This window comes from Teleopsis dalmanni, chromosome 2, assembly GCF_002237135.1.
Source record: "Teleopsis dalmanni isolate 2A chromosome 2, ASM223713v2, whole genome shotgun sequence".
Taxonomy (NCBI): Eukaryota; Metazoa; Arthropoda; class Insecta; order Diptera; family Diopsidae; genus Teleopsis; species Teleopsis dalmanni.
Genome location: NC_051847.1, coordinates 22,959,497 through 22,973,406, shown reverse-complemented (window position 1 = coordinate 22,973,406; position 13,910 = coordinate 22,959,497). Strand labels below are relative to the sequence as shown.

Sequence of the window (13,910 nt, the reverse complement as noted above, 5' to 3'; positions counted from 1 at the left end):
AAGTCGTTTATTCACTTTATGGTCTCTGTTCTATATAGGAATTACAATAAATACAAAGTCTCATTCATAAATATTCTCAAAAAATATTTTAATCTGAAGTAAGTCCCTTAAAACAGCTACACATAATAACCTAAATCAAGTAAACCTTCTTATAGAATGACTGTTACAGATGTCTACTATTTGTTGTTGTTGTATTAGCCCGTGAAGTTCTGCTGGTATTATAGTCCCTTTTGGGTACGGTGAGTGGAACTTAATCGTCAACACTGACGAGTGACTCCACGATGTAGACCCGGTCGCTTCTGGAGATCATATCTACTATCTAGTAGAGTTTGGGTTATTTTAATATATATATTTAAATAAAAATGAGCGCTAACTACATACTTTAGTGAAGTGTAAGGGTTTTTGATATGAACTTAATATATTAGGATAATCTTGAATGTGACATTTTCGATGTTCGATTTAAATGAAGTTGTAGTGGTGATCTTGTGACCAAAATCTATTGAAGATTAAATAATGAACCGTTGTGATAAATATTTAACATAATTACTTGAGTAAATATTAGGTAGTTTTTTCTTTACTCGAATCAAATCAATTATTATATAGGAAGTTATTCAACAAACAAAAGTTTTGCTAATATACTCCGATGTTTAATTCTTTTCCTTAATTGTACTGATCTGTTGTACTAGTTAGGCCCATGTTATGTAGAGTGTCACGGGAACTTCAAAATCAAAATTGTTGTTGCTTTTAATGCAAATCAAAAAATTGAGGGTTAGAGATGAAAACAAATGTCGGTTTAAATTCGGTCATGAAAGCCGAGCCTATCTGTGCTTCGTCACTCAGTCAAAGACGTGTTGTATGTATGTATATATATATTTCCTTTAAGATTTCGGCACAAACAAAATGTAAAAAAATAATAGTAAAAATACAAAATTGATAAGCTGATGTGACACTCTGCATAACATGCGTTTTCATCATAGCACGAAACAGCCAATTTTAACGCGCCCGTAATACCCAATATAACATGGGCCTCAATAGACTTGTAAGGTTCTATTAAAATTTTAGAAATGTTTTTTATTTTATTATTTAAACTATTTTAGTTACAGTACAGTTCACTATACTCGTCACACACTTTTGAAGATAAATATTTTTTGTACTGTATACTGTATACTATATTGGCCTTACTTCTGATAAATCTACTCCAAACAACGTACTTATTATAAATTTGGCAAACGATGAATGGAAATAATGGAAATAATGGAAATTCGTGTTTTGAAAAAATTTATCTAAATTTGTCATATAAATAATATAAATTATGCTTACTGTATCTTATGATAGCGTACATATAAACATTTCCAAACCGCGCAATTGAGGTATATTCAGTCTAAAATTTGTGTGCGTCTCAAATTGAGTGCAATTTGCTCTGATAAAAGCTTTAATAATTGCATCAATTTTTAGCGGATGTAAATAGTTGATAGTTGATTTAGATATTTTTTGTTTTTAGTATTACAAGCACTGATTTCATTGAATCTCTTGCAAATCGTTTGCTATAATAAATTTAATATAAACTTAAAATGCGTTTCATTTATTATTATTATTATTAATAATATAATGTATACAATTGTTTTTTGCAGATTTAACATCAATTCAATTTTAATTACATATATTATAATAAGTGTTCGCGTGTGAAGTGTTTTTTATAATTTTTATTAGAAATAATTTTAACCGCATTTCTTAACTTTATCTGCTCATCTCGCCGCGCTCAATATTACTACGGATCGTTTTTGGATCCTTTGTCTAATTTATTTCTGCGATTATTATCAAATAATTAATTGTAGTTTGTTTAATACATAAAAAAAATAAAATTTTTAATAACAGTTTTTGTGTAAATTGTTAATGCATTATTATATCAATTGAAAAATTGTATCACTTTATTGCATGAAGAAACAATTTTAAATTTAATTTCAAAATTACTTTTAAGATTTAAATTGAATCAATTATAATAAACAACAAAGCATAACTTTCTGGACGATTGAAGAAATTTGCTCAAATAAGTCTTCTAAATATGGCGGATTCGTATTATCAGGTATGTTCATAGTTAAATAAGCTGGTACTGTAAATGGTTTAAAGATAATTTATTTAATTAACTTTTAACAGAATAAGTAAATGTTGTTCTGATACTAACTTACTCTAAATAAAATATTATATTTAAGATTTCATAAGTAATTAAGGTACTTATTGTTTGGCATGAATTTGTACTTTATTCTTTTTATATATTCTCCATCTGCCCTTATACGGCATAGGGTTGTGGTTGTTTAACCCATTTGTATCTGTTTTTCCTGTCGTCGATGAGTGCATCTGGTCTTGGAACTGGGGGAAGTATCATTATCTTTATTTATATATATATATTATTCATTTCTCGTACACATAATTTTTTTGCGTGGCAAAATGTTGGATTAGAAAGATTGTATAAAATTTAGGGTTAAAAATGTTATTAGAAGTTACGTAGCATTGAAATTAATAATGAAGGCCTTTAGTGACGATACTATCATATAACTAAGGGTCTATGAACGTTTTTATAAAGTTAACAAAACTTTAAGATGACGGAAATTCTAGAAATTCACGTCCATTAATGACGAATACTTAAAAAAAAAACCAGATTATGCTTGCTAATAGTAGAATAGTAGCATTTAAAAGTTTGCGTAAGAAATTTGTATGTCTTATGAGTCATGCGAAATTATTTTTAGAAATGTTTTGGATTTGATATGAATCGTAGTAAGTTTAAATCTGAAAATGTGGTGCTTATCCAAGACTTTATACTAAAATATAACATTACTGATAACAGCAACCATTTTATTCTATAGACATCGTATATGACGATTCCATCGTCATGAAATGCATCATAACTGAGATAACTGGCAAAACAGCTACCAATCTTATTAAAATCGATATGAAACCTACAAATACGCAACAATTTAATTGCAAATATAATTAATAGAGAACAGGTCACTGTAAGCTGGGCAACTATGGTAAAAGATTAAATCTCCCTTTCAATCAAACCTGTCACAGCTGTGGGGAAGAAGATGAGAGTGCCTCTTATCTACTTTGTTTCTGTTCAGCTCATGCACGGCGGCGATTTAACACAGCGGAGTTCCCCTTTCTTGAGGACCTTGATTAATTACAAGACTTGATATTGAACAGTATTTTAGGCTTCGCCAAAGGTTCTAGGTGTTTCTAGGGCCAATAAGCTTATGTGGATCCCCTATGGATCGCCGGTATAACCTAACTTAACCTAATTAATAGACGTAAATAAAAGATGGAACTCCAAGCTCGCATAGTATGTGCAACACATGTTGAAAGTGACACTTGAAAAAATCGTATGAACCAGGAATGTACATCCGAGCGCTTCTGGAAGCCATGCAAGCAGTAATTTTCAGTTATTGTTATGTTTCTATATTTCTACATTTTATAAACAAGCAATTTCAATTTTCAACATCTTAACAAAATTTTTAAATATTTAACATTTTCTATAAAATTGTACTTAAATGATTTTTATTTTGATCCTGCTTTTGTTAAATGTGAAGCCAAAAAATATATTAATAAATTATTTCTATATTTTTGATAGTTGGACTTGTTGCTTCCTTCTTTTGTTTGTTTTGTTCCAATTGCTATTGATTGGTCTTATCTTCACCTGTTGGCAATCAAGCACACCTGTGTTACAATCTATACCCATTTTATCAAACCGGAAGGAAATAAATTATGAAAATGTTAAAAAAAAAAATTTTTTTGGAGAAACTTTATGTTCAAAGTTATTCCCTTAATAAATAATTTAAACGTATATATAATATGATAGGGATATAACATACATAAATATTTAGTATCAGAATTATTTTAAATTGACAACTTTTGGATAAATACCGATATTAGACATTTATATAAATTTAGGTATATATCCTAGACATTTATGTGCAAAATATCATTGAAAAAACTATCCTTGATTTACAAATATATATTTAGAAACTATTATAATCAAAAATGAATATTAAATATTGATTTGATGAAATATAAAGTCCAAAAAAAAATTTTTTTTTAATATTTATGCACTTTTTTTCTAACACCTAAATAAACATTGAACTTTTATTCATTCATGAAATTACATTTATTTTTTTTACAAAATTTGTATTTAAAAATATATTAGTGAGTCATCAGATTTTTCAAGAAAAATTTTTTTTTTTTAAATATCTTGTGGTATATGTGGTGTACAATTTTATTAAAAATTTTCTGCTGTATTTAATTGAGTATCTGTAAAATATAAAAACATCTTGATTTCCTTTGAATGTAATAAAGAAAACAAACATATACACGTACTCGTATGTTTATACTCTTAAATTTGTTATTCTTTCAATTAACAATTTGTAGAACTTTCTAATGAAATCTGAAAAGCCAATAAAAAATTCTAAAATAATTTTATTAAGAAGAACTTAGGAATGTATTCATTATCATCGTCTTTGGCTTCACAGTTTGCAGTGACCTTTAGCCTGTATTTATTTTGATTGCAGTGTTTTTTTTTTCACCGAATCGTTTGTCGAACCTATGTCAATTTATAGATAGTCGATTGTTTCAAGTTAGCTCATAGGTGCAACTACTTGGTGTACATGCACTATAACTTCAATGAGTTATTAAATCAAAATTATTGAAACGGTAACAGTAAAGTTATCTCTATAATTGGCTGTGATCTAGAGATTTAAATGGGCTTCTTTAGATCGCGTTGCTTAGTATATACGATAAGAATTTCAGAGTAGAAATGTAGTATAATGGACCGAGTTGTAATTGCAAATTTAATTGAGGTCGTCGTATTTTATATCCCTCGCTTAAAAAAAGCATATCAAATTTTGCAATTTTATGAATAATAAATGTATTTAAATAAGTTTAAAAATCTATCTATATGCCATTTTGTATATATGTAATTAATTTAAATGAATTATAGGCTATATTTACACCGCTACTCTTAGAATTACATTTATATATAAAAAAGATAATCTTTTTGTTTATTTTTTTTTAAATAATAGCTTTTAATTATTAATTAATTTCAAGTGCTTTAAGTTTTGACTATTTCCAAATTAAAAACAATTAATTTTTATTGCAAGTTAATTTTTTTCTCTTCTCTTATGTTTCATTTGAATAAATATATTATTTTTTATAACACTTGAAATAATTTTTAAATATACAATATGTATTTAAAAGTGTAAAAATTAAATATGACAATAAATTTATTTTTTTATTGACAATTAAAATGTAATTATGTATATCCTTAAAATACTAATTAAATAAAAAATTAATTTTATTTACTTGTATATACTATACTTTTTGTATATATTCACATACGCCAAGACTATAAGTTATTGAACTAACAAATTTATAAATAATAAATAAAATATTACAATTAATGTGACGTATAAGTATATTTTGGTAATAACATCTGTAGTTTTATTAGAAAAAACTAAGTGTTCATGAATGAAATATTTGTATTTGTTGTTGAGATATTTGAATTTATTAAACTATTAAATAATTACTAAGAAATTTTTATTAACTTTTAATTGTTTTTTAATTTCCTATGATTTTCTCTTTTCTTTATCTTATATGAATGCACTTATTTTATGTCTACCAAATATTTCCCTTAAAATTCGATTTGGAAGTATATTAACATATATATTAACATTGGATTATAGTTAAATTACATATATCTTAAATCTGCTCGATGATTTAAATGTTTTTCGCTAAATATTTTTGTTTATCTGTGTGTTTTAATTTTGAATTATATTGGACTTATACCTCTAAATTAAACATTTTTAAACTTTTTTCGATACGATCGAGTTCGATTTGTTTTATGCAACACAGCTTGTGGGTTTAAGGTTTCTTTCTTTTTACTCCGTATGTTTAGGTCTGAATCTAAAATATTTTTTTAGAAATACTGTCATGATTCTTAAGTCACTCTTTACCCCTCATATCGACTTACTTAATCCACAATCCCCACAAGCGATCTAGTGTACGATAAACCTAGCAGTTGCCCTAGTATAGTCTTTATTCTTATTATTTTTTTCTTATACGTAGGAAAATACTACTATGTTTCCTAGTCATAGGTCACAGTCTTCAAGGAAGAATGCTGATCCTTTCCTTGTCAGTTTGTCTGCCTTTTCAATAACTTCACTTACAGCATATTTCGGTGGTTATACAATTTATACTTTGTTTTGGCTAAGTATGTTCAGCTTTTCTAGTCACTACATCATATTACTTGATGACAGACACAGCCAAGATGGTAGCTTACTTTTTGTATTTCTGTTATAGTATAGATTATAGTAAACATATCTATCGTGTGGTGCATTACTTTTTTCTATGAACTCTCAGTATGTTGTCCCCGGACCCAAAGTCCTCTGCCCTGGCTTCTTCGTCGGCAAGTATATGTTATCAAATGCTGATTGAAAAAAAAAAGAACTTAATTTATTTAAAAATGAATCCTTTAGAAATGTATGCATGTACATCTTTTTTTAATCCGTGAAAGTCATACCATATATAGATATATAGATGGCTTGCGATGTTCGTGCATCACATGGGCAGTTATCTTCATATATTATTATTATAAGTTGTTTTAAGGGAATATATCTGATTGAAACAATCATTAGTGTTCTTTATGAAATTGGGAAAACTTAAACGTCTATTTCGCTCTCCTACAGCGGTTTCTGAAATCGTGATTATAAAGTCTAGTGTTTTTAAACTAACTTTCCTTAATTTTCTCTTCTATCCTCATTATTTCGTTTATAATTATTTATCTTACTGTCGGTCTTAAAGGAATTTAGTTTACTGAATATTTAGCATATTAACCTTCCTCTTCTCTGCCATTAATTATTAAAATAAAATTTCGGTCATTAAAGCTACATAAACCAATATTTATTATTTTTTTAAAAATAAAATAATATTTCTTTACTTGTTTAAGAATTATGTTTTGTGTCATTTGTAAAATGTAGTTGCTTCAAATTTTTTTATTGATTTAAGTTAACTTTCCAGATTAAAATGACCTGTATAGCAACTGAAATAGGTTACATGCTGGTTGCTTTTCTTCAACATGTTAGTCTGGCTTTAGTTAAACTTAAGTAAGATTTATACCAAAATATTTGATCGAATTTCTTTAAACGATGCAACTTGTTTTATTCCTGGAAATTTGGTTGCATTCCTCGAAAGATACATTGGCGCATAAATTTTTATATATTTTTTAGTGTGCCATTGAAATATTTATTTATTTAACTATTCATACAAACTCAAACCAATTAAATTCTCTTAGAACCAGTTCGATATACTATTGAATATCTATGTTCATTATATTATAATGATAAGGTATTAAGATATTTCTGTTGCTATGCTTGCAGTTTTATATTCTATCAAACAAAGTAAACGGTTTTTACAGCAATTAAATTTTGTACTGGCAACTGGTTTAGACTCACAGCACAAGAACAGGGTCAATACTGCAGCATCACTTGAGCATCAGGTGGTAGAGATGCAAACTTATACTTGTTTTGTAGTTTCGAATAGAATAATCATTTATTTTGTAAGTAATTTTACATACGTAATATATTTATTTAAATTTGGTTTAAATGCTATATTATATGTTATGTGATATTTATGTTATATGGTATTTTTGTTATGTGGATTGGGCAAAAAGTATCAGGTGCTCTCTCTTCACTTGACTTTGAACTGCAATAATCTTAAAACTGCATTAGTTATATCAGACAATTCTTTATGTATCATCTTGTGTAACAGATTAGTTGATTATTGGTAAAAATTTCCTTGAGTTAAGTGATCCGTATTAAAAGTAATTACGAGGCAAAAATGTAATAATTTTTGAAAAAAAATCTAACATATATTATAACAATAAGAAACACATCAGTCAGTTGCTTCATTTAAAGTCTCTCAGCAATACGATATCGGTGATGTAAAATCACTACGTATTAGAAAGGCATGTTATGTGACTGGGTTTACTCTATAATAATATTTGTCGTGGTAGTGGTTATGAAGAGGAGGAGGGAGGCGTCCGTACTTTACTTTCTTTGTCAATGCTCACAAAAGAAGATTAAAAATATTTAAGGTACCTTTTCTTAACGACCTGACCTTATCCTGTAGTATTAGAAACTTGACCAAGTTTTCACTTTAACGGAGAGTTTTGCTTATTAGAGTTGTCTGTAGCGGATTTTTTTGGTATTCGTATGAACAAGGCTAATCCGTGGTGTCACAATGGTTCATAATTAGAGCTCAAGTGGACTTTGATGCCCAAGACAACCACTTCAACATAAGAAAACATAAAATATGGCACAGAGATATGAAATAATATTGTAATGAAGATATTTCATTTCACTCAGCAATCGTGACGTAATTTGCTCGCTACTGTTCTAGAAGTTTGGGTGAAAAAGATGTTACGCTGGTCGATTTAGAAATTTTTCGTTGATGATTTTTTCTTTAATGCCCTTATTGATGAATAGTGGCTCAATGTTGAGTTTTAAGGCACAAATCGATGCTTACTTTTCTGTATAAACCAATGATTTCAAGTATCTATATATAAAGTTTGGTAATAAGAGTCCTATGGTATCAAATCACACAATTTTGGTGATCAGATAATGAAGTTGCCCTTTGAGATTACATTGTCGTCAAATTTTTCGTTAAATAAGTTTATGATATTTGGCACCAATCTTTTTAAATTAAAGGCCTTCGGGACCGTGATACAATTATTTCGGGATAAAATTATTTTATGCTATCTGAAATCAATTCGTTTACCATTGTCCTCTTAAAAAATTTAATTACTGTATTATGTATGTTCAATACATTAGAAAATTGAAATAAAATTTTGGCTTCATTCTAATGATAGATAAAATATTAAATTGGTATCGAAGTTAGAATTATAGATGGCGCTAATGGATGGAGTTTACTAATAACATAGAATTGCAAAATTAATTTTAATTTTGTAAATATTTTGGAGATGAATTTTTACACCAACTCATCTATTAAAGTTAAATCAATATTTAAATTTTTTATTTATCATAAATCAAATGAAACTAAAAAGTTTCTTTAAGAATTTTACTTTCTAAATTTTTTGAATAAAATAGATATTTTCAAATTTTAAAGTAAAAAGAATAGTTTTGTAAGCAGTGAAGTGAGTAATGAAATATTGCAAATTTGAACTTTTTAAAATTAGCATTCCTTAATATTATGTATAGTATATATACCCCAGTTCAGTTTAAAAGATTATAAAAAACTGTTCAGCAATGAATGAAACCAGTTTCCATTAAACACCAAACAAAAAAATATTTTTTTAAATACATTTTTTTATTGAACTTGTCGTTTGTGTCTTCGCGGTCATTGCCTGCAATTTGTAGTTTGAAGTTTCATATTTTTTATAACTTTTCTGTTTTAAATGAAATAAAAAACATGAATTTTTTTATGAACATAGGAAAAGATAGCCTTCTTAAACATTTCACATTGCTTCTACGAATATGTAACAATGTTAAAAAGAAATTACAAAAAAATTATAAACTAATCATAAAAAATTAATGAACAGAAACATTAATGCTATATATTCGAGATACTTAAATATAGTACTTGCAATACTTACATACTATACTTGAGATACGTAAGATATTTATATAAATAAAGGAAGTGAGAAAGGTCTTTTAGTAAGAGACGGTTTTCTTTAATTTAAAGTTGAAGTAATATAGTTTATTAGTTTAGTGTTCTCATGCAGTTAGTTATTTTCAGTTGTCATGTGTTTAGATATTTTTAAATTAATATATTTTTGAAAAATCTTTAAAGTTATTATCATTAAGGCATATATTCCTTCGTGTAGTTAAAGTCGTTGGAAGAGTTGGTCGTCGGCACTCCATTATCATAACCTTACGACACCAGTTCTTAAAGACCATAGTCTTTAATTGTTATCGTTATGTTATCGTTTGTTATGTATTCTCTCTAGTTCATTATTCACTCAATCTATCTTTGTTCTCCGTTGTCATGCTCTTATTTTCTCAATGATCTGTCTGATCTGTAACCGACATCATTACAGTATGATCAGCATATTTGATTCGCTCTTTTACCTATTTAATGATGTTACTTTTAATCTATTTTGTGGAATAAGTGGGGGTATAACTAAGTCTTTACAAAAAGTAAAGTGATGACACGCTATGGAACCGTCAGTCTAAATAACTAATTCGTCCTTACAACCATGATAAGGTTGGAACTAAAGTTGTTGGTTGGTTATCTGAGGGTAATTTTAATTTTAGAATGTCAATTGGTCTTAGAAATAGATAAGTAGACTTTTAATCATATTATTTATGACTCTTCAGTTTTGGTTAAGACTGCGAAAAAAATTTAAGCTGCTATCCTGCTAGATTTGAATATCTTTTATTAAGTTCGGTTGCAAGTGCAAGAGATCTCTAGATCTCTTCTTCGTTTGGAGTCAGAACTATATTCTGCCTTTATATTTTTTAGTAACAATTTATACGTTAAACAAAAAATACAATAAATGTTTTATTTGAAGAAAATGTTGTCGGATAGAAATTTTTAGTTTTGGTTATTAAAAGTAGTTTCACTGTTTAGTCGATTTAAAAAGTGAACCAATAAAAATTTAATCAATTTTTCTTAACTATTTATAATTTCATTTAACTATTAAATAGTTTTTCCTAAAGTTAGTTTTCTTTGCTTAGTTTGTTTTCTTAAGTTTAAATCGGAAATGAAATCTTCTTGCGCTTTTAAATTTTTTTTTTTATTTAATTTTTAACACAATTTATACGTCATTGGCGTAGTTTTGTTTGCGTGCAACGATTGAAAGAAGCACGCTTCCTCAGGTCATACAAAATCAATTTAATTAACTTGTTTCAAGAAGTAGATACAATTATCGAAATTCATTTAAAACGCCCCGCCAAAATCAATTGAAGCGGTCGAATTATCATTTGTTCAAATTATTTGTTTTGTTAAAATGGTAACGATTTTGGTGGTAAAATTACTAGGTAATCACGAAATGAAATTGATTTTGTAAAGCTGTTGTTAAGTAAATTATCTCATTGTAGTTGATTATTGACAGCAAAATAAACAAAATAAAATAAATTAAATATAAAACATTTTTGTTATAAAGCGATAAGTAAATGAAATTTCATTAATTCAGAATTTAAGTACGATTAATTTATGTAGTACGAGTATAAATGGATATTATTAGTAGTACGAGTAAAAATATGTTAGATATTATTAGTTACTAGAAAAATAAAACTGAATCTCTAGAAATGAAAATAGCAAGTAAAATTAAACTAAGTACTTATATACTATAATAGCCTATTCACACAGTTTAAGTAATTGTAATTGTTCTTTCCGCTCGCATTGCACTAAAAACCTGTTCACACAGCAAATCTTATTTTCATCTTAATTTTGTTTCCCATATTTATTGTTGTAGTTGCGCTCGTTGATATAATAACGAATTCAATTTCAACTTGATTTTCTACAAATAACAATACAATCCTAATTTTAGTTATTGGTTTTTTATATGGAATCGGTTAGTAATTTGAACTTGACTTTGTAAAGAAGTTAGGCGGATGAGCTGAACGAGCAAATTTACAATCAAAATATTGATTACTTGCGCTTTTTAAATAGGTTTTAAAGTATGTTAATGGTATAGAATATATTATTTCATTTGGAATGGGGTGATTAAGGCAACGTTAAAGACTGATACGATCGGTTGAAGATAGAATTAAATGTGAAATCTATTTTAAATCAAGTTGCTTATCTATCATTCATCATCTTTTCAAAACTACTAAGCTGTTCAAAAAGTTATCATAAGTTAAAACTATATATATATATATATATATATACCATGTAATAATATATATAATGAAGATATTATATTGTATTAAATAATATAATGGCGTAAGTTGAACTTAATGCTTTTCTTTTATCTGGAAATTTAACAACTTGTGTTTCCGAGTTGTAAATATTTGTGTAATATATTTAAACCACAACAAATTTTTTTGCACTTTTTTATTTTAAGGAACTACTAAATTTGTATCTATTAATATTAATTTTTTTTTACCGCATGTATCTACAATGTAGCAATTTTTTACTTTCACTACGTTGGGAAATGGGTTCGCGTGTGCATTTAAGTAAGGAATTTAATCCAAAATGAAAAATAAAAAAATATGTTAATGCTATATTCAAAAAGTATAAGATGTGGAAAGATTTTTGGACTTTAGTCAGTTGTATTGATTTGGATTATTAACAAAATGCAAAAAACTGTCAAATTTAATAGTTACTTTATATAATTGTTCCATTTGCTCTCTGAATATGATCTGCAACTATTAAAAAATAAAATAAATTACAAACAATTTTATGATATTGATTTTGAGTTCATATTAAATATTTTTAATAATAAAAACAAATTATTAAATTAATATTTAATAATTAAAAAAAAGCTGTAACAACTTCAAGTATTATTAATGTTTTTAATTATTTTATTACAATACCCCACTTCAGCTGTTGTAAAGTATGTTTGGTACGTGCTTAAACATACATCAATTGCTTAGTATGTTTATATTGTATTAGCAACGGTATCAGACATACATCATCTATCTTTTATGCTGTTACTATTCATTGTAGCTGTTGATTATGTGTTGCTATTCCTGTTGTAGCGAACATCTAATTAACTTCAATGGCGGACAACCGTTGCATATGCTCAACTGTTGTTTTTATTGTTCTTTCCAATGACGTGAACTAGCACGAGGGTAGAATGATAAGTTTTACATTAACATATATGAGCTGTAAGTTTTTCTCTTAGATTTGCAAAAAAACAGCATTAAGTCTGTTTGAAAAAAATTGGCATCACTTTTAAAATAAGTTATATGCTTTTTGTTTTTTGTTGTGTAGTGTACATTATGATATATAAAAATTGCACATTAAAAATTAATTAATTTAAATAAAAGAAAACAAAATGGATACTAGAAGGCTAATGGTAAACATTTTTATATTATATATTTAAATTAATTTATGTGTTTGAACTTATTAGTAAATGAAATGCTTATATGATTTTAACTGATGATTAGAATTTTGCAACTATTTCCAGAGAACATTAATAATACACTGATTTTTAAATTTGGCCGCATTTGAACTTAAAGCGCGTTGGATACTGTTATTCAAGCGAGAAAGTCTAGGAACGATGTGCAACCAATATGTTGGCATGCTTACCAAAATTTTAGTTAGCACATGATTTAGCTTCCCATGAACATATTGTGAATGATAGTCTGTCACCCAAAAACTTGCATTTGTCATTCTTGATCAAAAGCATATTTTTGTGGGGTTACACTAACACACTTACAGCGTGCGTAAACACCATTATTCTACAAAAATTTTGCTTGAATTACAACTCTTGAATGTGAGCGTGTTGAAGTTCGGTGGCTAGAATAAATTTGAGTAAGAGAGAGCGCAACTTGAATGACATTCAAAAATGATAGTCTATATTGTGCTTAAGACGTACATTTTTTTGCGAGTTAAACCTAACTCTGAAGATTTTAAGAGCATTGCTGTTGTTTGACATGTTTTTTTTTCCGTAAGTTGCGAGTATTTTTTTTTGCTATTCTGAAAGAAAAAATCACGGCTATAGTTGTATTTAAATAACTGTGAACTAGACGAAAATCATTTCCTTATTTGTTTAACTATATGTTTTAGATATAAAGTCAAATTTCAAATCAAACAATACTGATTTCAAGTCATAACTTAAGTCTCAAAACTGACTTAAGTATAAATTAAGTCAGCAAAGTTAAGAATGATTTAAATCAGTATTGAGACTTACAATTGTGAGTTACAATTGTGAAATCAGCGCTTGCTGATTTGATAACTCT

The 13,910-nt window shown here is 27.3% G+C and overlaps 2 protein-coding genes across 3 annotated transcripts in view; both read right to left on the bottom strand.

Moving 5' to 3' along the window:
* LOC119680282 (serine/threonine-protein kinase N) overlaps positions 1-13,910 on the bottom strand; it is a 463,907-nt gene that overhangs the window by 383,278 nt on the left and 66,719 nt on the right. The window lies entirely within an intron of this gene.
* The window catches only part of LOC119681640 (N-acetylglucosamine-1-phosphotransferase subunits alpha/beta-like), a 13,414-nt gene continuing 2,354 nt past the window's right edge, over positions 2,851-13,910 (bottom strand). Inside the window, exon 6 of the mRNA XM_038094886.1 lies at positions 2,851-2,954. Coding sequence (XP_037950814.1) covers positions 2,851-2,954 — 104 coding nt within the window. The remainder of the gene's footprint in view (positions 2,955-13,910) is intronic.